The sequence below is a fragment of the Puma concolor genome, chromosome A3, assembly GCF_028749965.1.
Source record: "Puma concolor isolate L17-30 chromosome A3, mPumCon1.1.hap2, whole genome shotgun sequence".
NCBI classification, from domain to species: domain Eukaryota; kingdom Metazoa; phylum Chordata; class Mammalia; order Carnivora; family Felidae; genus Puma; species Puma concolor.
In genome coordinates, this window is record NC_141669.1 from 82,998,422 (window position 1) to 83,025,025 (window position 26,604).

Here is a 26,604-nt window from a genome sequence, read left to right on the forward strand (position 1 = left end):
CATCGGATGGATTGGCCATTGATCACAGGATGGGGTGGGAAGCTTGCCAGCAGACAGCTGTGTGGAATGGGAGGAGAGAGCCTGGGAGCCTAGGCAGTCTTGGGCTCTAGGACATAGTGTCTCTCAGCTGCCTGTGGAGGGCGAAAGGTTTCAGGACTAAAGCACTTGATCAGAAGTGTTCTTTTTTCTCCAGCGATATATCCCACCTACACTCACATTTCTCCTTATATTTATATTTAAACTTTGCTCCATTTTGCTCTAATGTCCAATATTTACTATAACCCTTAACTCACTAAACTGGCAAGTTTATTTTTCCGTTTGTTTTGTTTTTAATTGTCATTACATTTCCACTTAACAATTTGTTTCACTTTCTTTGTGTTTTGTTATTTTTTTTTTTGTCTTAAGTTACACTATTAACCAAAACACTAGCGTTCCTAAAAGAGCAAAAGTATGTGCCATATCTTCTTGTTTGCACCTTTCACTAATGAGCCCCTGTTTGATATGGGTTTACTGATGATGCACCTAAAACGGTGGTAGCCAAAGCTTCTGTAGCTTTCTGGCAAGAGGCTCACTTTAAAATAAATAATACAAAGCAAAGATTTGCCAATATTCCAACATATATTAATTGGCTTTTTTGGGGCAGAAGAATAATGTCAGAAATTGATGAAGTGAGATAGACATTTCAAGCCTGTCCTTTAGGAGTTTTTATTATCATTATTTATTAAAAAAAAAAAAAACAACTTGGAGCATGAAGTGTAGATTTTGTTGGTAGCTCACAGCATTCCTGTCTTAGATGAACAGTACTTCTGAAGAGAGATGTAGCTTTTTGGTGGTTCCAGGTCGAACAGCCTATTGTCGGGCTGTGTTGTGCACATGCAGAGGCACCCCTGAGAGCATTTGGGGGAACGATGCAGGAGGGATAGGCCTTCCTAGTGGGAAATCATGCAGTGTAGAAATGGATTGAAATGTTGTATGTTCATTTTTTAATGTCATTTGTATTAATAAAATTGAAATTTACATTGCAGACTCAGTCCGCTAGTAGCACACTCCAGAAACACAAATCTTCCTCCTCCTTTACACCTTTTATAGACCCCAGATTACTACAGATTTCTCCATCTAGTGGGACAACAGTGACTTCTGTGGGTAAGTAAAGGAGCAACAAGAAAGCAGCTGACAAACAGGACTTGGTCACTTTGTATTGGTCTTTCTGATGGCTGAGGCATGGCATGGTGGTTGTTTGCAGGCACAGACCTCGGATACAGAAACACCCATCCCGCTTGCATTGCCTTATTTGCAGTGAGCTGCATAGTCAGTTTCCTTTTCCCATATACATTTCTTACAAACTTCTTTTTCTTGAGAAAGAGTCCGTTACAACACGTGAATATTTACTGAGGTGTAGCAGGGGAGGGAGGCAAGTGCATTGTTTGTGTGTACAGAAAATAATTTAAAGTATATCGTGTTCTAGTGGGATTTTCCTGTGATGGAATGAGACCAGAAGCCATAAGGCAAGATCCTACCCGGAAGGGCTCAGTGGTCAATGTGAATCCCACCAACACTAGGCCACAGAGTGACACCCCAGAGATTCGTAAATATAAGAAGAGATTTAACTCCGAGATTCTGTGTGCTGCCTTATGGGGTAGGTATTGTACTGCTACTATGACTCTCTTTTTTTTTTTTTAATTCTGAAGGGTGGACTGGTCTTTTAGAGAATTACTATTTTGGATAGTTTGGGGAGTTTTTAAAGGGTTGTTAACAGATAAGTTGGAAAACTTTTTTTTTTTTTTTTAATGTTTATTAATTTATTTATTTTGAGAGAGGGGCAGGGGGAGACAGAGAGAATCCCAGGCAGAGCATGGAGCCTGATGGCAGGCCTCAATCTCACAACTATGAGATCATAACCTGAGCTAATATCAAGAGTCAGACGCTCAACCTTCTGAGCCACCCAGGTGCCCCTGGTGGGAAGACTTCTGCGATGCCCACCCTTGTAACCTTTTCCTAAAGAATCATGTAGGCACGTGTATGTTCATGCACTTGTTTCAGTCAACGGCTAACCTCCTATTTCTTCACGTAAAGAAAAAACTAGAAAGATGAGAAAGACATTCAAGTTGGTCCTTATTTATAGGGAGAATGAAGAAATTTGTTGGATTGCAGTTTGATGTTTTTCCTTGCCCTTCATGACTTGGGCCTCACATGGAAATGAAGTTTTTAAAAGCAGTTTTTTACTGGCCGGAGTCTGCAGAAGCAGACTGTTGTACTGACTTTCTCCGTTGCCTGTCTGCAGTATTGGTGTAGCATATTCACAACCTAAGACGCCACAAGAGACTAAGTCTGCCATACGCAGGACTACACCCTCTCATGTTCTGAACCTGGCCTCTCTGTCATCACCTTCCTTGCTCCCACAGACAGAACCTGTCTTAGAACTTGTCTTCTAGTCCCATGCTGTGTTTTTGTTCTTCTCCTGCCTGAACCCCAAAATCTGTTTTCAGTAGGGACCCATTTCTAATCAGAACAGTGTCTCCTTCCCTTGACATTACAAGTGTAAGTAGACAGAAGACATGCGATCCGTTTTGGTTGAGTGCGCAGCACGTCTGTCCGATGACTGCTCTCCTGCCCCTTTCACCAGCTCCTACTCGGTCTTCTCCCGAGAGGTTCAGGAGAGTCCTTTCCCCTTTGCAGACACACCTGCTTTCTCTTTCACTTTTTGAATTCTGGGTTTCTGTCCTTGTCACCACTGAGTATCTTAAGTCTCCTATATCAGAAGGCCTTTTCTGTATTGACCTTGTAGGTAAAGGTAACAATAGCCACTTGGAGGGGGATTACTAGGATCATGTGAAAGCAGCTGGCACAGCATTGTCACCGCATGGCACTGTTAGTGTTGCTGCATGAATGCCAGTTGTGATCACATCATGGAATGGAGTTCCATCATGTCCTTTCTTTTTAAAGGCCTTTTGTGGGGGTGTGTATATCATCAAAATTGATACATTATATTTAGTGTAGAAATAGTGTTAAGTAAGTTAATTCTTTGGAAATTGGTGAAATAATTTTTATCTGGAACGTTTGCACTTGGTAGCAGTCTTACACTGATTTTACACTAATGTCCTACAAAGTGCTGGACTCTGTTCTGTGCCATTAGCTGATTTAATGAAAATCCTCCTTCTAATGAACTTCTTTAATACCTCAGAGAATAAGAGAGTATCCCGAGCTTGTGTTTTTAAAAATGTGGTAGAACTTTCCGTTTTATCAGTATGTGGAAAGGAGTGATAGGCAAGATGACTTAAAGTTGAAATGCATTTCTATAAATCCATGTATTTGAGTTGCTCCTTGGCTCGGGGCACATCAGTGATGGGTTTCCTTAAACTGCCTGCTAAGCTAAAAAGTAAGTTAAAAAAACAAGCCTTTTAAGTTAAATTTAAAAATAAGCTTTTTAAAGACTTAAGACACAGAAAAGTTAAGACATGTACTTTGAGAGTGGTAGCCTGACAAGGGGAGAAAATTCAGAGGACTCTAGAGTATTAGTTTGAAATGGTGACATTGATGCATTGAAAGTCAGCTGACCAGTGTTAGATAGGTTAGACACGCTTTTTGTGTGCCCTCTTAGAAAATGCTGGCCTCAGGGCACCTGGGTGTTTCAGTCAGTTAAGCACCCTACTCTTCGTTTTGGCTTAGGTCATGATCTCATAGTTCGTGGAATGGAGCCCTGTGTCGAGCTCCGTGCTGACAGCACGGACATGCTTGGGATTCTCTCCTCTCTTTGTCCCTCCTTGCTTGCTCTGTCTCAAAACAAATAAACTTAAAAACAAAACTTTTAAAAAGAAAATGCTAGCTTCAAGCATTCTTTTTTAATCATCTTATATAATTGACTTCTGCTTTGTAAGATGCTACCTATTATATTTTTGTAATAAGACGGTTTTCCCATTCACAGCCAGGATTATTTTAACACACATTTTGAACATGATTGTTCCAGCTTTTTTTTTTTTTTCTTTTCTTTTCTTTTCTTTTCTTTTCTTTTCTTTTCTTTTCTTTTCTTTTCTCTTTTCTTTTTTATTTTCCTTTTCTTTTTTCTTTTCTCTTTTATTTTCCTTTTTCTTTCTTTTTTTTTTTTTTAATTTTATTTTTAAGTTATCTGTACATCTAATGCAGGGCTCGAAACCTACAACCCCAACATCAAGAGTCACGTGTCTACTGACTGAACCAGCCAAGTGCCCCTGTTCCCACTCTTAACAGTAAACTGTCTGCAGTTTACTACAGACCATTGCCTGTAATATCATCATAGAATTTAAAGGAAACTTTATTTTTATTTTTTTATTTTAAAAATTTTTTTCAGTATATGAAATTTATTGTCAAATTGGTTTCCATACAACACCCAGTGCTCATCCCAAAAGGTGCCCTCCTCAATACCCATCACCCACCCTCCCCTCCCTCCCACCCCCCATCAACCCTCAGTTTGTTCTCAGTTTTTAAGAGTCTCTTATGCTTTGGCTCTCTCCCACTCTAACCTCCTTTTTTTTTTTTTTCCTTCCCCTCCCCCATGGGTTTCTGTTAAGTTTCTCAGGATCCACATAAGAGTGAAAACATATGGTATCCGTCTTTCTCTGTATGGCTTATTTCACTTAGCATCACACTCTCCAGTTCCATCCATGTTGCTACAAAGGGCCATATTTAATTCTCTCTCATTGCCACGTAGTACTCCATTGTGTATATAAACCACAATTTCTTTATCCATTCATCAGTTGATGGACATTTAGGCTCTTTCCATAATTTGGCTATTGTTGAGAGTGCTGCTATAAACATTGGGGTACAGGTGCCCCTATGCATCAGTACTCCTGTATCCCTTGGGTAAATTCCTAGCAGTGCTATTGCTGGGTCATAGGGTAGGTCTATTTTTAATTTTTTGAGGAACCTCCACACTGTTTTCCAGAGTGGCTGCACCAATTTGCATTCCCACCAACAGTGCAAGAGGATTCCCGTTTCTCCACATCCTCTCCAGCATCTATAGTCTCCTGATTTGTTCATTTTGGCCACTCTGACTGGCGTGAGGGGATATCTGAGTGTGGTTTTGATTTGTATTTCCCTGATGAGGAGCGACGTTGAGTATCTTTTCATATGCCTGTTGGCCATCCGGATGTCTTCTTTAGAGAAGTGTCTATTCATGTTTTCTGCCCATTTCTTCACTGGGTTATTTGTTTTTCGGGTGTGGAGTTTGGTGAGCTCTTTAATAGATTTTGGATACTAGCCCTTAAAGGAAACTTTAAATCACACATTATAGAGTTAATAGCCATTTTTCCCCATCTTAAACCAGATTTCTATGAATACAGTCGCAGTTCCTAATACAGCTTGCCTTTGAGCAATTAATATTTAAAGTTTAATTATACCTAACAGTTGAAAGGTTTAAAAAGGGTATTTATAAAAGGTTATTGCAGCCTGCAACTTAATTTTTTTCATCGGCCCATAATTTCCAGGGTGGTTATTTTCCAGTAACTCAATATTCCTCTGAGTACTAACACTCAGTACTTTACAGAATGACATAGTTCTTGGAAATACATAATGGAGAATTATGAGGTAGAGTATAAGTACCAAAGTATCTGTATTTTTTATGTTTATGAAAAGACTTTTTCAGTTTTGTCTTTTATTCCTTTATTATTTCTTACTGTAAAATTTTGATTGATGTTTGGATGCTATTTGTTTTTGGAAACCACAAATAATAGGTTTCAGAATCTTATATTTCAGTAGTTATTACCAGACTTTTGACATGGGTCTTTCAGCTACTTGATATTGAAGATTGGGAAAATATTGAAATATAACATGAAATGGAATCTTTGGAATGGACTCTGTCTGAAAACAGCTCTATCAGTTAATGTTTTGTTTTTCTTCTGTTTACCTGTGAAGCCAGTTAAAATTATCTCACCTAGGTATGTGGAGGGAAAACACTAAGGATAATGTCCAAATATAGTTCTGCATTGATAGGGAGATGGTCATCGCAAAATGGTGAACCTCAAAAGTGAAATTGTATGAAAATGAAGGAGCATTACATAAGCATTTATTTTTCTTGCAGTGATGATAAGTGTGTTTTTAAATTGGACAGTGTTTTTTTTCTTAGCATTAAGTAATTATCTGATGTGTGTCATCTTTCTATTAAAAAACTTTTTCATGGAAAAACATGATGGCTTGTAAGCCTTATAAAGTGTAAGGCTGTGAACCCTAATTCAAAGCCACAATGTTACCTGATGAATAAAATGGTAGTATCAGCCATAGCTGATATTTCATGTGGCTATTTAAATTTAATAGAAACTTCAGTTCCTCAGTTGCACCAGCCATGTTTCAAGTTCCCAGTAGCCACGTGTGGCTAACACATTGACATCAAGATAAGTTCTGTTGGACAAGGCTGGTCTGGATGGCACATTCTAAAAATCTTAATTATAAGTGACAGACGAAGTCATGTGCATTCATAAGCCTTTTTCTTAAGCTCTTCAAATGACCATACTTTGAGAGTTTTGTTTACTTTTAATGGTTACTCTTAATGGGTAGTGAATACTCAGGTTTTTCTTCCTTCACATTTTCTGAAGCTATTTCATAGTATGTCAGGTTCTAACAAGCTCTCATTACAGTAGTAGTAGATGGAAAGCACCTGTGATTTGGTGGAAGCATATGTGGGGCAGCACATACAGGGATGCTCTTGTGAAACATACCACTGTTTCTGTAAGGGCAAAATGGAAACCTGCATCATATGCCTAATAGGTTTTTAATGGGGGGGCTTTCCTCAGGTCACGCTATTATCAGAAACTGTAGATGTCTAGAATTCATGAGGACCTTTTTACACATTTTACATTTTTTGAGGACTCCAGGGATAGTGTTATATTAGTTTAGAGCCTACAGTGTTTCAGCACATTTGTAACTGTTGTCCTTGTGAGCCTTGCACTCTGTTAGTTGAAGTTTTTTGCATTTGAATGGCAGTGATAGTTACTACATATGTAAATTCCAGGTTCCCAGCTTCCCCCTAGACCCCAAAAAGTGTGTCCAGTTTCCTCACAAGGATTGCTTGGATATAGATACTGTCCCTCCAAGTCTTGGGTTTTACTTGCTCAATGGAACAGGGACAGAGCTGAGAGAGGGTTGGGAGCGTGTTTACTTGTTGCCTTCACAGTTATTCACGTGAAGTTTTCTGGAAATAGGGTATGTGTGTATGTCTGTGTGTGTCTTCCTGTGTAATAAAACGTGAATTGTGTGGTTCAGGAAAATACATGGTATTCTTCCCTATCATTCCATCTACCAGTAAATATTGATTGGGCAATTTTTTAAAAGCACAAATACTTTATTCCTTGTCTCAGTGAGTTTATTACCCAGTTGAGGGAATCAGTGCAAACATGTATGTGCCTAACTGCTTAGGAATATAAGGTGATGTGTGCTACATGTTACAAAATTAGTTTAGACAAGGAAGGTTATAGACCAAGGAAAGAAGGCATTTAAGGAAATAAGTGAGTGATAGGGAGAAGTAAGTTGACTCAAGGTACAGAGAGTTTTGAATGCCAAGTTGAGGCTTTTGTACCCTGCCCTATAGAGTGTGTAGTTTTGAAGATGTAGTAGGACCTAATGAGTATTGTCGGAAGATGAGGATTGTTTGGGCTGCTGCCATGAGCAAATAGAGGGAGGATGTTGTAACAACCTGAGTTAAAGTCACTATCCATCATTTACAAGGAGGCCAAAGCCTGATGTAAGGTGAGAGCAGAGGAAAGGGAAAGGAAGGTTTTCTCTGGTTCTGGTGGTCAGTTTAGCTAGATGTGTGGAACAGGTGGTGGTGCTGTTACAGAAATGGCAAAAGTTGAGAAGTTGGTTTCAGTAGAAATTTACAGCAGGTGTGGAAAAGCAGGTAGAGTATGAAATTAGGAGTTGGTGGTTCTGACGTGCTCCTTCAGAAAGCAAAGGAGATGTCTTTTGTGTTTTAAGAAGCAGAGAAGGTTTAAAAAAGGGGTGGGGGGCGCAGAGAAAACCCAAGAGCTGGAGCTGAATGGAGCTGGAGCAGGGGAAGACCATGGTAGCAAATAGAGAAGCCAGGATTGGTCCCATGGGGAGGTCACAGTATTTTAATATTCCTAAGAAATATTGTTGCTTTCTTGATGATGATGGAGAATGGTCTTTAAGAAAATGGCACGGTGAGTCATAAATTGGTAAGGATTTGAGGTAGCTATATCTCATGCCAGAAGCTTGGCAATCAAAATAAAGACAATAAAGGAAGTATGAAGGGATCATGAAAACAGACATCTTTCTCATATCTTTTTTTTGATTTAAGTAAGTATTTCACCCTCACTCCGCTGTGATTTGTTGCCATTTGGTTACAAATACCTCTGGCTATTCCAAGCATTTCTTTTTGTGGGTGAGTTTAAAAACCACTCTTTTCCAGATAGCTGGTGTTATCCTTTCCGTACAACCAGACTGTTTGCCAAGCACGGCATAAAATTCAGGTCTTTCTGTGTTCTTAAAACAGGAGTGAATTTGTTAGTGGGTACAGAGAGTGGCCTGATGCTGCTGGACAGAAGTGGCCAAGGGAAGGTATATCCTCTGATCAACAGAAGACGATTTCAGCAAATGGATGTCCTTGAAGGCTTGAATGTCTTGGTGACAATATCTGGTAAGTGTTCATTTAATAAAGCAGGATTATTTCCCAGCACGAAACTTCTGTTAGCTCCTTTTTTGAAGTAATGGCTGAACGAGGTACAAATATAGCATGGTCTCATAGTAAAGTAATAGAAAGATGTGACCCACATGTACACACTGAACCTGTAGGGCTCCTCTAAAGAGCAGTCTTGAAAAGCACAGGGGCATGTGCTCTCTAGTTGACCTCTCCCACACAACCACCCTCTCTGCCCCGTTGCTCGTTGGGTTTAATGTGGCTTCCCTGGCTTGGAGGTTTGTGTCTGCTTCCACCCATGGGACTGTTGCATGCAGAAGGGACTGTGCTCTGCCATGATGGCACAAGTACCATATTATGGTTTTTCTTTACATCCGTTAACACTTACTATAAGCTTCTTTTTAGAAAGAGGTTTTTTTTAGTATAAATTATGTAATATATGTGCATTTTGGAAAAACACTACTGTAGAAAAGCAAGTAGGAGAAATAAAATGTAAAATCATCCAGAGATACTATTGACTTCAATTTTTAACTTCTAATCTTTTAAGCATACACACACTTAAAATACACTCATAAAGGGGGGAAAATCTGCATTTAAATGGTTATACAACATTTCAAACATACAGACAATAATGAGAGAATGATTACAGAATAATGACACCCATGTACTGATTAGTTTTAACAGGTGTTAGATACACTTTTGTACCTGCAGTTAGCCTCCCTTCCCCTTTCAGCTGCCCCTGTAACCACTGTCCTGAAGTTATACAGTGTTCATTCTGGTTTGACCAAATCAGGTACTTGCTCTCTCTGTGTCATTAAACATTTCTTTATAAACAGTTGTATTTTATATGGCTATAGAGTGTTTTTTGTATAGATATTCTAAAATGTATTTACTTTTGTTGTAAATCTTTTAGTTTATCCCTTTTTTCCCCTCACGTAGATATTTTTGGCATATATCATATATCTTGTAGTTAACCATTGCACACACATGCCCGTGATGCGTGGGTACTGGTTTCCTAATAATTTGTATGATTGCTAGAGTCAAGAGTATGCAAAATTGGAATACTTTAGGTCTTCTAATAACCCACAGCAGTTTTGATTTAGTCATCTGCTAGCTCCAGCTTATTATATTTGTTTATATGTAACATCTCTTGCAGTTATTTTAGTTTTGAAATACGCTTTTGGTTGTAAGTAAAAGATGTTTGTTGAAGTGCAAAAATTTCGCCATCCATCTCATACTTAAATGAGAAAACAACCATTTACAACTTGAGTGTTAATGTGGAGTAGGTTTTAAAATTGGAGGAGAAATGAATCTGCCACTAAAAATGGCTTGGGCTTCATTTTGTGATTCACTGAACAAGAAGATTTATGGGAATCACTAAACAGCTGACACCAGTAATTTTTGGGGACTATTTTTCTCTATTCCTCTTTTGTAGCTTTTAATGATTTTTTTTTACAATCATGAAAGTAATACATATTAATTGTAGGAAGCTTAAAAAAATGAGAAAACCTTAGGAAGAATAAAACAAAATGTTACCCTATCTCAGAGACCACTCTCGTTGACACTTTTTTATATTTCCTTCTCCTCATATCTGTAAGTATATATTACAGTATGGAAATGGAACACTATATACATAAAAGTACATAGTTTTTGTTTCATTTAACATATTTTATTGAGTATTTCCCCACATTCAAAAAGTCTTCAAAACGGGCGCCTGGGTGGCTCAGTCGGTTAAGCATCCAACTTCAGCTCAGGTATGATCTTGCAGTCCATGAGTTTGAACCTCACGTGGGGCTCTGTGCTAACAGCTCAGAGCCTGGAGCCTGCTTGGGATTCTGTGTCTCCCTCTCTCTCTGCCCCTCTCCTGCTCACACTCTGTCTCTCTCTCAAAAATAAATAAACATTAAAAAAAATTTTTTTTATTTAAAAAAAAAAAGTCTTCAAAACTTAAAAAGATTGTGTTGAAGTATAAGACGTAATACAAAAAGTGCACAGATTATAAGTATATAGCCCAGTGAATTGTCACAGTTAGAATCCATCCATGTAGCACCTATACCCTGGTGAAGAAATGGAACAATCCCAGCAGTCCAGAAGCTTCCCTGCAGTCCCCACTTTGCTGCCTCCCAGTCACTGCCCCCCATGTTCCCAGAGGGAAGCACTGTCCTTTAAATACCTAAGATTGGTTTTACCTTCATTGAACTAAAGCTGCAGAAATGGTAAAATGGTAGGTATTCTTTTGTGTCTGGCTGGGGTTTTTTTGTTTTTGTTTTGTTTTTCTTAAAGAGCACTTTAGGTTTACAGAAAAGTTGGAAAGAAAATATAGACAATTCCTGTATTACCCCCCACCTCCAGTTTTCCCAATTAGCCTCATTAGTGTAGTACTTTTGTTGTAATTGATGATCCCGTATTCATACATTATTTTTATTAACTAAAGTCTGTAGTTTACATTAGGGTTCACCCTTTGTGTTGTACAGTTCTTTGGGTTCTGACAAACACATAATTATCCACAATTATAGACTAATTTCACTGCCCTGAAAATCCCCTGTGCTCCACCTATTCATCTCTCTCCAAAAGTCCCTGGCAACAACTGATTTTTTTTTTTTTTTTTTAATTTTCTATGTGACCTTTTCCAGAACATCATAGTTGAAATCATGTGTAGTATGTAGCCTTTTCAGACTGGCATCTTTTCTCTAGCAATATGCATTTAAGGTTCCTCCATGTCTTTTCATGACTTGATAGTGCATTTCTTTTTATTGTTGAATAATCTTTTGTGTGGGTGTGCCACTTTGTGTATCCATTCACTTATTGAAAGACCTCTTGGTTGCTTCCAATTTGCAGCAATTATGAATGAAACTGCTACAAATATTTGTGGACAGTTTTTTGTGTAGACATGTTTTCAACTTATGTGCTTGGTTAAATACCTAGCAGCGTGATTACTGAACATAAGGTAAGACTACATTCAACTGGGCACCTGGGTGGCTCAGTTGGTTAAGTGCCCGACACTTGGTTTCCACTCAGATCATGATCTCGCACTTTCATGAGTTCAAGCCCTGCGTCAGGCTCTGCGCCCACAGCACAGAGCTTGCTTGGGGTTCTCTCTCCCTCCCTCCCTCCCTCCCTCCCTCCCTCCCTCCCTCCCTCTTTCTCTCTCTCTCTCTGCCCCTCCCCCACTTTTGCTGTCTCTCTCAAATAAATTTGAAAACATTATTAAAAAAAAAAAAAAGACTACATTCAGCTTTGTAAGAAATAGCTAGGCTGTCTTCTAAAGTGATTCTATCATATGTTCCTACAAGGCATGAATGAAGATGTTGCTCCATGGCCTCATCAGCATTTGGTGATGTATTTTGGATTAGTATAGTATAGTGTCTGATTATTGTTTTAATTTTTAATTCCTGATGAAATGATGTTGAATATCTTTTCACATGGTTATTTGCCATCTATGTATGTCATCTTTAGTGAGGTATCTGTTAAGGTCTTTTGTCTATTTTATAATCGGGTTGTTTTCTTCTCTTGAGTTTTAAGAGTTCTTTGTACGTTTTGGATACAAGTCCTTTATCAAATAGGTTTTTGCAATTTTTTTTTTTTTTTTTTTTGCAGTTTGTGGCTTGTCTGTCCATTCTCTTAACTGTGTCTTCCACAAAAGTTTTTAATTTTAATAATGTCTAACTTACCTTTTTTTTTTTTTCTTTCATGGATTATCCTTTTGGTGTTATATCTGAAAAGGCATTGCCAAATCCAAGGAGGTTGTACCTAGGTTTTCTCCTATGTTATCTTCTAGAAGCTTTATAGCTTTACATTTCATGTTTAGGTCTGTGATCCATTTGATCTTTGTGAAAGGTTCAAAGTCTATAAATTCATTATTTTTTGTATATGAATGTCCAGTCCTTCTAGCAGTGATTGTCGAAAAGACCATCCTTTTTCTGTTGAATGGCCTTTGATCCTTTGTCAAAGATTAGTTCATTGTATTTTTTTGTTTGTTTTTTATTTTTGGGAGAGAGAACCAGTGGGGAAGAGGAGCAAAAGGAGAGAGAGAGAGAGAGAGAGAGAGAGAGAGAGAGAGAATGAATCTCAAGCAGGCTCCATGCTCAGTGTGGACCCCAATGCGGGGCTCTGTCCCACAACCCTGGGATCATAACCTGAGCTGAAATCAAGAGTTGGACACTCAACTGACTGAGCCACCCAGGCATCCCCATAGTTCATTATATTTGTGTGGGTCTAGATCTCTGTTTTGTTCCATTGATCTGTCTTTCCTTTTGCTAATACCACATCGTCTTGATTACTGTAGCTTTGAAGTAACTCTTGAAGTCAGGTAGTGTCAGCCCTCCAAACTTGTTCTTGCTCAATACTGTGTTGGCTGTTTTGGCTCTTTTGCCTTTCCATATAAAGTTTAGAGTCAGTTTATTAACATGTACAAATAACTTGATAGGATTTTGATTGGGATTACATTGATTGTACATAGATCAAGTTCAGTAGAACTTACATCTTAGCAATATTGAGTTTTACCCATGACCATTGAATATATCTCCATCTGTTTCGATCTCCTTTAATTTCTTTCTTCAGAGTTTTGTAGTTTTCCTCATACAGATGTTGTGTAGGCCTATTTTGTCACATTTATAACTAAATATATCTTTTTTTGGTTTTTAGTACTTCTGCAGATGCTGTATTTTAATTTCAAATTTCCAATTGCTTGTTGCAAGTATATAGGAAAACAGTTGACTTTTATATATGAACCTTGTAGCTTGCAACCTTATATAATTATTTATTAATTGCAGGAATTTTTTTTTTTTACCAGTTCTTTGTCATTTTCTATGTGAACAGTCCTGTATTTCTTCCTTCCCAGTTTGCATACCTTTTATTTCCTTTGTCTTACTGCATTAGCTAGGACATGTAGTATGATGTTTAATAGGAGTGGTAAGTGGGGACACCCTTCCCTTGTTCCTGATCTGAAGAGGAAAGTATCTAGTTTCTCACCATTAAGTATGGTATTAGCTGTAAGTTTTTTGTAGATGTTATTTGTCAAATTGAGGCAATTTCCCTCTATTCCTATTTGCTGTGAATTTTTGATCATGAAATGAATGTTGGGTTTTGTCAGATGTTTTTTCTGAATCTGTTGATAAGATCATATGATTTTTCTTCTTGAGCTTGTCAATGTGTCTAGTTTCTTTTGTTCAACACCCGTTTTGTTGTTGTTGCTCATAGAGGTGTATTCCACTTCATTTCTGTGTATGACTATACCACAATTCATTTATTTGTTCTGTTGTTGATAAACATTTGTGTTTGCTGTTTTCAGTTCTTAGGAACAATGCTGTTGTGAACATTCTTGTTCATGTTTTTGGGAGCTCATACACACATTAATATGAAGAGAGAAGTTACTGGATCATAAGTAACATATACATGCATCCTACTTTAATAGATAATGCCAAGCTTTTTAAAATGGTTCTAACAATTTATAGCACTGGTTTCTGAGTTTCTAGTTACTCCTCATCTTCCCTACTTTGAGTACTATTGTTCTTTTTAATTCTAGACACTCTGAAAGATGCATAAAATTGTATCTCATTATGGTTTTAATATGCATTCACTAATTGACTATTGAGAGCAAGTACTTTTTTATGTATCTGTGAGTTAACTTCTTTTGACTGTTATAGTCGACTGCCCACTTTTTCAATTGGGTTATCTCTCTTCTAAGTGATTTATAGGTAGTGAGTCCTCTGTCAGCCCTTTAAGTTGCACACATCTTCAATTTATGGCTTTTTGCTGGATTTGATTCCCTGCCTTGTTTGATCTATTTAATCTTTCTATGCTGTCTAATGAGAACTAATAGCTACTCCAGAGAGTTTTGAGAATCAGATCACATAATACATGTGAAAGCATCTTATAAGGTCTATTGGTTTCATTGCTGTGCAGGTGTTTGCATTACTTTGTGGTTTATGGATACTGGCTATCTACATAAGTGTGAGTTCTTTTTTCTTTTAAAACCTTCCCTTCTAATCAGGCCTATACCTGATGATAATTCTATAGGAGTTTCAAAATCCTTCTGAATAGCTTAAATTGAGGTTCTAGTAAAACTCATACAGAATGGTTCCCTTAGGAGGATAATATTTATTGCTCATTTGGTTACTGTTGTTATTGATAGATCGCACCTACTTTGAAATACGTATATAAAATATTTATATTTGTTTTGCTAGGCAAAAAAGATAAGTTACGTGTCTACTATTTGTCTTGGTTACGAAATAAAATACTTCACAATGATCCAGAAGTTGAGAAGAAGCAGGGATGGACAACCGTGGGGGATTTGGAAGGATGTGTACACTATAAAGTTGGTAAGTTCCAGGAGGGTCATGAGGGTTTTATTCTGCAGGGTTTTGTTCCACAGGGTTCTTTCTGATACACCTAGATGTTTTCTGCGATTATGTTTCTAAGGCATCTTCTAATCCCGAAGTGTCATCTTGACTCACAATGTACCTTTTAACATAACACCATTCATTCCTGCCATTCATTCTGTCCTCCATCCATCTCATGCTCACATTCATCTTGCGAGCGAGGCTTTTTACCCTTCCTCTTTGACAGTCCAGATTCTTCTCTGTAAGATGTGGTCACAATAACCTCCTAAGGAAACCTTGCCAAAGGAAAGCCAGCCAATTTGGATTCTTGCTTTGTGCTCCAAGCCTCATCTCCGTTGAGAGGACTTTGGGTCCTTGGCAGTCATTGACAGAATGTTTGAGAGTTTGACCAAAGAGCTATATGGCTTGTCGTTTTGAATGAAGCACACTGTGCAAAGCTGCTGTGCTCTTAACTACTAAACGAATCTAGCCGGCCAGCCAATGTTTCATAGCAACTGTCTTGTTTTTTCTTTTGCTGGCACGCATGCTTTGGTTCTTATGAAGTAAGAGATTGCAAGAACAAAACCAAAACAATTTTTTTTTATGTATGAAAAAAAATTAAAATACTGGTACTAATGTTGGAAGTAAAGGGGAAATAATGACGCTTAGCCAAATTAAACTTTATTGGAGAGATAATATATTCTAATAGAATTTGAAATGGGAATTTGAGAAGATCAGCAAATAGTCTCTATTATACCTAAGACTGATTAATGTAAGCGTCCTATTGAATATTGATTTCTGCTACTATGTTTTATTTTTTTCTGTTTATGAAAGTATATGCTATAGTCATTTTCTCTGCTTCTAGGGATATTACAGTCCTTGACATTCTCTTATTATTTATATAATCTGTCCACAACTCTCAGCTCACTGATTAATAATGATTGCAGAAGCCACCCCAGTTTGGCATGATTCTGAGTGTTACTGAAAAGTAGTACTATATACTTGATGAAATTTTGGGATTGGGATTTTCTGTGCTGTGTTTATGTGAAATAATTTTTGCAGGGTAACTAAAATCATCTAAGGTTAAATTTAATGAAATCATTCAGAATGGGTGAAATGTGCATGAATAGATTATCCTACAGGGGGAACTAGAGGCAGATGTGTTACACTGTGCTGGGCTTTTCATTGGAATAAAACAGTTATCCTCAGGTCTGTCATTCTTACAGAATGAATCACAAGCATTTTCTGCGGTAAGAGTGTGTGGTACCATTCATTCATTATACTTTTAGGAAATTATATTCAGTTTATCAAGACCTGTGCTGTACAATATGATTTCCATCAAGAATAGGGGCTACTTAAATTTATATTTAAATTAATTAACATGAAATAAACTATAAAATGTGGTTCTTCAGTGGCACTAGTACATTCCAAGTGCCCAATAGCCACATATAACTTGTGGCTATCATATTAACAGTACAGATCTAAAATCTTTTCATAATTGCAAAAAATTCTGTTAAACAGCACTGGTTTGGACAACCTTTGATAATCCTTTGTGTCTTAATATTAATGTCAGTGATTTATTCGAATAGTGATACTATATTGGAAATTAACAAGGAGAATTATCAAGTTAACAAGCCATCTCTCATGTGCAAAGGAAGAATAAAGTAGTATTGTGACATTAGATAGTTTATAAAGAAACTGGTAGAACTGTGCCAGACCACTAAGTCACGTGAGGGCACAGCCCCTCAGAGCATCTGTTTTTAAGCAGAGTTGCTTGGCTGCAAGAGAACCGGAATAGCTATGTAAAGAAGGCATTTTCAACTGAAAAAATATATATAGCTGAATAGAGATTTCCTTTACTACTGTTCTTTTTGTATGGAACTTTAGGTAGAATTCAGGCAGTCACTGCCTGTATAGATCAGGAAGCAGTTTGAAGTGATACTTAGCTGATTAACCACTTCATTATCCTTTTGAAGCAATACTGATTCCTTAAGACTTTAGGGTGGTAGGCCTGGCATTGTCTTTGATTAGTAAATACTTGCAGTCTAAGAAGATTAGGAACATTCGTGAAAGTATTCCTTAATAGTAACCAGAGTATTGGAATTGAGTCCCAAACATCAGTCAAGAAATATGGGAATAGGCTGAAAAAGTATTGGAAAAGGAAACTCTGAGGTTTGATCACTCAGCATTTTTTTCCTGTTGATCTAGATGACTCAATAGAAGGCATTATTTATAAAGTTTGCAAAAGACAACTAACAGAATTTAGAGTTCCATGTTGATTCTGACCTGTGCTTCTCTTGTTTATGTTGTTGTTTTCAGTAAAATATGAAAGAATCAAATTTCTGGTAATTGCTTTGAAGAGTTCTGTGGAGGTCTATGCGTGGGCACCCAAGCCATATCACAAATTTATGGCCTTTAAGGTAACACCATCAAGTGTACTTACAAGTAGCATCAGCCATGCATGCATGACCAAGAAAGAGCCAGAGGACAGTTTAAAAACCCTAAATAGTTAAAACTGATCATTTAAAAGCTATGTACTAATATAGAGTATAACTTTGTCATAAGAGAGGCCATTTCTAATGTAATAGGCCTCATTGTCTGCTTTCCAAGCCCTCAGAGTATGAGGAAAGAGCTAAATGTTTGGTAGACATTGATTGATATGTCAATATGGTAACAGAAGAAAGGACAAAGTAATGCCACCTCTAATTAAAAAGCAGATCTTGGGGTGCCTGGGTGGCTAAGTTGGTTAAGCGTCCGACTTCGGCTCAGGTCATGATCTCACGGCTTATGAGTTCAGACCTTGCATCGGGCTCTGTGCTGACAGCTCAGAGCCTGGAGCCTATTTCACATTCTGTGTCTCCTTCACTCTCTGCCCTCTCCCACTTGTGCTCTCTCTCTCAAAAATAAATAAAAACATTAAAAAAAACAAAAACAGCAGACCGTGACCATCTGCCTGAAGTGATGCATGTGTATAAAGATTTAGATATGTTTTTGATAAATAGTATCCAACAGTAGGCAGCTTGGAGGTATATCTTTTCAATAGAATACTAATTAAAACAAACATTTATTAGAATACTAATAAAAACAAATTACAGAAATTCTTAATGACACAGGAATATGTATTATGCGTTAAATAGAAAAAGTTAAAAGCATGAATAATGCATTGTTTCTGTTTAAGGGAAAAACTATAGAAAAACATTAGTATTTTTCTGTGTGAGTATTTTTAATATATTTTATAATTCTAGAGTTTGCATTAGATACAAATTTATGAAATTCTTAATTAAAATATTACTTTGACATTAGATATTATAAATAACTTAACATCATTTCTTATATTAGGCACAAAACTTTGAGTATAGCTCCTGGGGCTGTTTTAGTGCATATCATGAAATTAAGAATTTTTCATCCAAAATGATTCTATTTACTTACCTTTTTTTCTTGTTCTTGATACATTTTATTAAGGGTAAGTTTCAAGTATTTGGAAAATTAACATATTTAGATTGCTTATTGCTTGATTCCCTAATAACGCAGGATAAATGGGGTTACCATATTTGCTTAAGAAATAAATCCACATGTTACTGACTAAAAGTAATTGGTTGTATCTTCTGAGATCTGGTCTTAATATCCTTTATGTGCCAGATGTACTCTCCTAGTTGCTTTTATAAGTATATTGTTTAAGTCTGTCTTGTGAGCTGTAGGTATTGATATTAATCAAGAACTGAGGTCATCTAGTTTATTACAGGTCATCCAGGTTAATACCTACATCTTCATCACTATATTGCTCCAGTCAAAAAATTAAAGTAGAAGTCTCTATGATGACTATGATGACCATACTAAAAATTCTCAGTATGTGACTCCTGCAACTCTACCTCTTTCTCCATTGTCTGCATTGAATAGTTGAATACTGTGCTACAGAAAGTCCTGGTTCTTTCACTTTAGATGTTTTTCTCACCAAGACAAGAAGGTGGAATTCTTGGGCCAGGTAGGGGGAATTTGCGACACGTCTTCTGGAAGAAATGTCTCCCAGATGCTGATTGGCAGACAAAAGCATAATAAATTAGAGACTCATTTCATAGAGTATTTTTGCTTATGGTTGTTGCCAGAATGGCTCAGTAATTAAATAACTGAGTACCTTGGGTTTGGCTTCTCCTGTTTGATCTATCAGAAATAAGTTCTTCTTTGTCTTACTACTTTTGTCTCGGTTACTTCTTTGTAGTCATTTGGAGAATTGGTACATAAGCCATTACTGGTGGATCTCACTGTTGAGGAAGGCCAGAGGTTGAAAGTGATCTATGGATCCTGTGCTGGATTTCATGCTGTTGATGTGGATTCAGGATCAGTCTATGACATTTATCTACCAACACACGTAAGAAAGAACCCACACTCTATGGTTGGTTGACTGGCTTCATTTTGTTTTGACTTTTTTCTTTACTCTGCTTAGTGAACTAACACAAGCAGGGATTCCTTGCTTCCCCTTGGTGTGGGGGTGAGTATTTAAATGATGTGCCATTCTCAATAGCTGCATGCTCTGAGACAAGTGGAAATCCATTCCCCTGGCTCTGTGAAGCCCTCCTGAAAACCTCTTAGCCCTGGCTTTGACTAACATGGGATGTATTTGGGGCAATTGCTGGCAGGTCAGAATATCCCTGGGTTGGGAGTGGTTTTAATTAATTTCTTAATAGAATCCACAATCCAGATATGTTCCAGGGGCCTCAGAAAATGTGAACTAGTAGAGTACATGACCTGTAAAAGGTATTCTTTGAGATATATGTCGCATGAGTTTTCCAAAATTTTATTCAATTGCTGTATTTATTCACCTGGAATATTAACCAGTGCATTCACCAAGACAATCTTTTTGAACGCTATTTCAAGGATAGAAATAACCACAAACATACTTCCCTGTACTTTGTTCCTCTTCTCTAGATCCAGTGTAGCATCAAACCCCATGCAATCATCATCCTCCCCAACACAGATGGCATGGAGCTTCTGGTGTGCTATGAAGATGAAGGGGTTTATGTGAATACCTATGGAAGAATCACCAAGGATGTGGTTCTGCAGTGGGGAGAGATGCCAACATCTGTAGGTAGGTATCACTCAGAGGAAAAGATAGCATATGTAAAAATGGAGCCTTCTCTAAAACTGCATGTTATCACATCAGTTTTACCTGTTGTTCAGACATTTTGGCCATTTAGCAGAATGGTTGGCAGAAAAACAAAAAACAAACAAAAAAAACCCAGAATGGTTGGCAATATTGATGGTGAAAAGGGAGATTGTAGACCATGGCACTGGTCATAGTCTGTTTTAGAACAAAATCCAAGTAGTTATTTAACACTTTAAAACTCTGTCATTTACAGTCCTTCATTTAATCCTTAAGACATCCAGGATGTAGGACAGATGTGGTTGTTGACTAATCTGTGGAAAGTAAAATGAGGCAGAAAAAGGGTAAGGGATTTATTTTTTCGAGTGGCAGTGCCACTCGATAATCTGAAATTTTTAGTTTATATCCCAAGTTGTTCTGGTTTCAATGTAGTCATTTTCTCTTCTCATCACTTCTTCTTCCTGCCTTCTTTATGACTGGTTTGATAAAAATAGGAGCACTAAACTATATCCAGTGGGTCATTGCTCAAAATAAGCATGAACCATCTCAAGAATTCAAATTACCACTTCTCAGGATAAACTTTAAAAGCAAAACTTCCTTAAAACAAAACAAAAGCAAAGTTCCTTAAAAACAAAAATCTCCATATGCTAGACATGCAGATAATGTGTGTGTTATATGAGCAGCATCTTTTCATAGCTGTTTCCTTATCTATAACAATTTCATGTTTTCTCCTCTCAAAAAGCATATATTCGATCGAATCAGACGATGGGCTGGGGAGAAAAGGCCATAGAGATCCGATCTGTGGAAACTGGTCACTTGGATGGTGTGTTTATGCACAAAAGGGCTCAAAGACTAAAATTCTTATGTGAACGCAATGACAAGGTAATGGTTTCCTTACAACTTCTCTTGAGCTGCTGTTAGCTTTGGTAATGGTTTACTTTCCATGGGGTTTGGTGAAGCCTTTTCTTGAGGTTTTGATAGATTCTGAAATAAATTCATCAAGCAACATTTTAGTAGTGACTTTTTAGACCTGTATATAGGAGTTGGGGTCTGTTTTATTTTGTGTTTGCTTTTGAAGGGAGAAGAGATACTTGTTTCTGCCAAAATCATCGTATTTTGTTTGTAGTGGTTGTTTTTAACCCCAGTAGGTGACCTGTATGAGCTATGTTTGGTTTAGGGATAGAAAAGATTAAAACTGCCAATCTAGTGGGATTCTTCTGTGATTGGAAGAAAGCCCCTTGCAAATTTGGTAGGGTAAAAGTTTCCTCTCGAGACCCTGATGTGCATCAGAAGGATACTACTTGTCTGCTTCTGAATAGTAAAATAACTTCATAGTTTGCATGTCAGAAATACCTAACAGTATAAATCATTTTATGCAGAAGCATGAGCACCTCCTGCAGCTGAGACCCCCAGTCTTCAAAAGACCTAAAAACCTTTGTTTTTCAAAACTGGCCACATCCTTGTTACTTTCAAGGCCTACCAACTCCCTGGAATCCCCTCCCTAAACCAGCCTTGGAGTGGAGCAGCTGGATGGCCAAGGGTGTTGACCCATCCCACGTGCTTTGAGAAGGACCTCCCAGGTGGGCCTGGCCTTTACCAAGCCCAGCTTTCTCTCTTTTCCCTCCACTTGGATGAAAATGTCTTACTACCTGAGGCAGCCTGTTGCAACCTTAGAAACTTCCTCTTAAGAACATTTCCACCTCTTGTCTCACATTAAAATATATTAAATATCCTAGCCAGTGGCCCACTAATTGACTTCTCAGATTAAATTTGAAAATTCACCTTGACAGAGAAGAGCTCTAGATCTCTTCCTTGACAGCTGGGCTTTCTGCCTAACTGCATGCTCAGTAAATACATTGCACCACCACCAGCCCCCTTTCCTGTGATCCTGTAGCTCGTTTACTAATGGTGTTGACATTGTTTTCTAATCATTTACCTTAGAAATCCATACAACTTCCCAACCCAATCCAGGATTTTGCCAGCTTTTTGGCTTATATTTTCCTGAGTATATTTAATGTAGCCATAACTATAATATTCTTTGAACTTGGGCATTTAAATATTTTTATTATTTATTATGTTATATCCTTTGAAGTTTACTAATCAAAGGCCCAAAAGTAAACTATAGTATTGTGACTATAGAGTAATATGAAATAACATATATTTTAGCTTAATTTTTTAAAAGAGAAAAATCAGGTTGCTAAGGAGTTTTCCAGACACATTTATCTTTTAGATGATATTAGCAGTGGAGATAAAAAGAAATAACTCAATTTCAGAAATATCACTGTTTTTCTTTTCAGTTCTCACAATATGGCAGTGATAGCCTTCTTAGTTGTGATAAAAATTAGCTACAGAGATGATCTCCTTATGATCAAGTAATACTGATGTCCTCTCAGATTTTCTTTTGAAAGAGGCCTTTGGGCTTTTAGGCTGCCTGCATTTACATTTCATGGTAAATCCCTCCCTCTTTCTCTTGATTTTGCAGGTCTTCTTCGCCTCCGTTCGGTCTGGTGGCAGCAGTCAGGTTTATTTCATGACATTAGGCAGGACTTCCCTTCTGAGCTGGTAGAAGCATTGTGATGAGGATTGCTGGCCCCCAGAGTCTTCAATGAGATCCTGAGAACTTGGAATTCCTTGCAACTGGAGCTCAGAGCTGCACCGGTGTAGTCCAGGACAGCTGTGTATGCAGACACCACGTGTGGGGTGTTTCGTTTCGTTTCATTTCCTTTCTGCACCTCTTACCAGTTTATCCCCCTTCTCTTCTTTCCCCTACTCAAAAATAAATCAAGGCTGCAATGCAGCTGGTGCTGTTCACATTCTACCATCAGGTGCTATAAGTGTTTGGGATCGAGCATCAGACCAGAAAGCAAATGCCTTTCCTTCAGCTCCAGAATTCCTTGTCTCTGAGTGACTCTGTCTTATGGGTATCTGAAAGTGGAGACTATGAACATGCCATTGGTTTGGAAGTGGGCACATGGAGGTGTAAAATGGTGGTCTCATGAGCGGTTTGCTGAAGCAGAGAGCAGATTTAATATAGTAACATTAACAGTGTATTTAATTGACATTTCTTTTTTGTAATGTGACAATATGTGGTCAAAGAAGAAGGTGCAGGTTTAAGAAGTTAATATTTATAAAATGTGAAAGACACAGTTACTAGGATAACTTTTTTGTGGGTGGGGCTTGGGAGGCAGGGTGGGGTGGGTTAAGGGGGTCCGATTTTATTTGGATTTTTTTTTTTTTTTTTTTTTTTTGGCTTGGCCAAAAACTCCGTCATTTTTCTGTGTACCAGGTTTTGCCTAAATCATGTGCAGATGGTTCTTAAAAAAAAAAAAAGGAAAAAAAAAAAAAAAGGAAAAAGAAAATGTGTGCATTTGTATAATGGCCAGAACTTTGTTGTGTGACAGTATTAGCACTGCCTCAGCCTAAAGGTTTAATTTTTGTTTAAACCTAGAAGCACGACAAGTTTTACCACAGTCTGCACTTGCAGAGGAAAAGAAATTGTTTCAGCCACATGTTTATTTTTTTGCCTACCTCATTGTTTGTAATGCATTAAGAGGTGGTTTAGTTTATATGTTTTTGGAGGAAAACATTAATGTTTAATTTAATCTTAATACCAAAACTATCAGATTGAAGTTTGACTGTTATTTTGTCACAGGTCTCAGTAGGCACAAGAGAAATTGTCCCTGAAGATGGGAAATAGCCACATGGTTTCATCATGCTGATGGATGCAGTCTGTTTTTCTGAGTTCAGAGAGCAGAATGCTTCGTTTTCACCAGATGCACCACTAGTGGTTGATGGGCAACTATGGCCTCTAACACAAGGGGCCTCACTGTTCTCAATTTGGGGTTTGGTGGCAGACAGGCGGTCATGTTAGAATAGTCACACAAACTGTTCAGTGTTGCAGGAACCTTTTCTTGGCAGGGGGTGGGGGGGTGGAGTTTCCCTTTTCTAAAAATGCAATGCACTAAAACTATTTTAAGAATGTAGTTAATACTGCTTATTCATAAGATGGCATCTTCCTGTGTTTTAGGTGTAATATCCAAGCCCTGGCTTTTCTCCTCCTCTCACTTGCTCTCTTGTTCTCTCTCTGTTTTTTAAACCAATTTTACTTTATGAATATGTTCATGACATTTGTAATAAATGTCTTGGGTAATAATTTGTTTCATGGCTTCATGGTCACTCAATTCCTCTGAGACTATTAATCTCTTGGTAAAGGAGCAATGCTCAGTGTCATGGCTGTGCCATCTTACTTTCCTCTTGTTGAGTTTCGAGTGGGAATATTGTGTGATGGCTACTTTAAACTTTGTTTACCAAACAGAACTTGGCATTTCATAGGTTTAATACTCCTTTGTGATTAAGTTTCTTTTATAACATGAAAAAGGAAGATTTTCCTCCCAAAAATATAACAATCATTTGCACCTATTTGTTAAGGCTTTGCCCAGCATTCTCATCCTATTTGGCATCCAGTTTGACCCCTGTTATTCTGTTCCTCCCGGTCAGCATCTCTGCCGAAGGCTCTCCTTTGAATCATAAAAACCTAGTGAACAATCTGTATAGTCACAGATGCAGAAACAGCAGCTGGTTGTACATAGCCACAATGACAGATAAGTAAGCGAGCCTTAGTCTCTTTTGAAAAGGACAAGGCATTAGAAATGGTTTTTCCATCTGTGTGACTTTGGAATGATGCTGATGTCCAAAGCAGAAAGGACTAGTTCTTTTCTACGGATTCATAGTTAACACAGAGAAGATTGAAAAGTTAATGCCACCTTTGGAAGGGACTTTTGAGATGGGCCAGATGCCATCACCACAGAATTTCAATCAAAATCAAATTACCGCTGGTGATTTCCTACATGTTTTAGTTTTTTTGGGTAAGATAAAACGTGCCACAGTGAACACGTGTGCATGCCAAGAGGAGAAAGAACTAGATGGCTTGGTCAATCCAAGTTGGCTTTGTAGCCTCTCCTGTGACTTTAGAGAGAGGTAAAGTTGAACAGGTATCTGAAAAAACAGTGAATTTCTGGTACCAATAAGGAAGACAGAAAAAAAAGTACTTATCCAACAGACTTGAAGCTCAGTGTCTGTAAGTCAAGGTGGGGTGCACAGATAATGCACATGACTTTTCATTGGAATTACAATTTAGAACTTGACAAAAACTGGATTTCCTTTCGGAGGTAGTGGGGTCTGAGCTCAAGCCTGAATTGTGCCTGTCCTGGTAGCCACCTGGCACTCTTTTGGTGTTTGTGTTGAACGTAATCAAATCCATCTGTGTGCTTAATTCACTGAGGTCAGACTGCCGTTTGTCCTTATGGAGCGGGCTCCTGGTGTGTGCTTTCCTTGGCTGTGGTGTCCTTGCCTTCTTGGCTGCAGCACCTTGTACACGAGATTGTGTTGCTACAGCTTGATTCAGGTACCCAGTTAGGTTTCTCCATTAAAAATTACGAGCTGGTGAAATTTCCTTCTTCTAGAGAAGGGGGTGATCTTTTTTTTCCTTTAACAGGGTAGTGACTTCACAAAAGTGCCAAGATGGCAAAATTATAAAAAGAAGACAGTATTATACCATTAAATATGGAACATTGAACTACTTAGCACTGCTCTTCAAAATACAGATGTCTCTAGGTATAGTCAAAGCTTTAATAAGTAATACCTTTCTGTATTTAAATCAGAGCAACTCTGTATTGAGTGCAGTGTTTTTATTTTTTTCTCATGCACATGTTATGTTGGAAAAAATGTTTACAAAAATGGTTTTGTATCACTAATGTGCATCATATTTATGGTTTATTTTTAAGTGATTTTTTTATGGGTTATTTAGGTTTCTGTCTTAGTTGTAGTCCACTTACAGTGACTCATAATTCTTAACTTTGCCAATTATAAATTTGCTAAGCAGTAATACAAATGACAGACTGCATTAAATTTACTAATCCTACAGCTGCAAAGCAGACTGGTGGCAAGTACATGCCCCCCCCCCCCAACCCAAGTGCTAACTGGTCTTCTGTGTATTATGAAAATTACTGTTGTCCCCCCACCTTTCTCCTTAAATAAAAGAAAAATGACACCTATTTTATGTGGCATGAGTTTCAAATATATTCTGATCCTTCAGAATGTCTCCTTCCCATGAGGATCCATATTTTATACACACCTCCTTCCCCAGTGCCACCCCTGGCTAGAGAGGGTGGCTCCATATCCTGCTATCTCCTGAAACAGGAATGTTTGTTCAAGGTGAGCTCTTGATCTTGAAGCCAAAATGGGTAAAGCTGATCCTTAAGGAGGAAATAAGGTTTTATTTTTGCAAGTCTGAATTGAATCAGAAAGTAAACTAGCATGATGTTTGTATCTAATAGGACAGTTGAAGTGGCCCTTTCTCAAATTGGCATCATAAATACTAAGGCCTAGTAATTGGAAGGTCTTTGTGGCCAAGCCCCTGGGGTGTGTGTCACTGATTTCCCCCAGAGATCTGACATGCGTGATCCCCATTGGACAGATCTAGGACCACATTGCCGCGACCAGCACTTTGGCCAAGCCTCCATGGTTGCAAAGGGGAGGCCACACTACATGATCATAACTCACAT

The 26,604-nt window shown here is 37.9% G+C and overlaps 1 protein-coding gene across 50 annotated transcripts in view; it reads left to right on the forward strand.

Moving 5' to 3' along the window:
- MAP4K4 (mitogen-activated protein kinase kinase kinase kinase 4) overlaps window positions 1–26,094 on the forward strand; it is a 194,894-nt gene extending 168,800 nt beyond the window's left edge. For 28 of the 50 annotated variants that reach the window (XM_086701359.1, XM_086701369.1, XM_086701395.1 and 25 more), the window contains 9 exons: window positions 1,026–1,143; window positions 1,466–1,636; window positions 8,480–8,623; window positions 14,809–14,943; window positions 17,263–17,363; window positions 19,160–19,309; window positions 19,867–20,026; window positions 20,784–20,923; window positions 22,524–26,094. In XM_086701359.1, the coding sequence (XP_086557485.1) occupies window positions 1,026–1,143; window positions 1,466–1,636; window positions 8,480–8,623; window positions 14,809–14,943; window positions 17,263–17,363; window positions 19,160–19,309; window positions 19,867–20,026; window positions 20,784–20,923; window positions 22,524–22,607 (1,203 nt within the window). In that variant the 3' untranslated portion in view covers window positions 22,608–26,094. Of the gene's footprint in view, window positions 1–1,025; window positions 1,144–1,465; window positions 1,637–8,479; window positions 8,624–14,808; window positions 14,944–17,262; window positions 17,364–19,159; window positions 19,334–19,866; window positions 20,027–20,783; window positions 20,924–22,523 lie in introns of all 50 variants that reach the window. The other 22 variants (XM_086701357.1, XM_086701368.1, XM_086701358.1 and 19 more) reach the window with 1 other exon arrangement.
- Window positions 26,095–26,604: the final 510 nt, after the last annotated feature.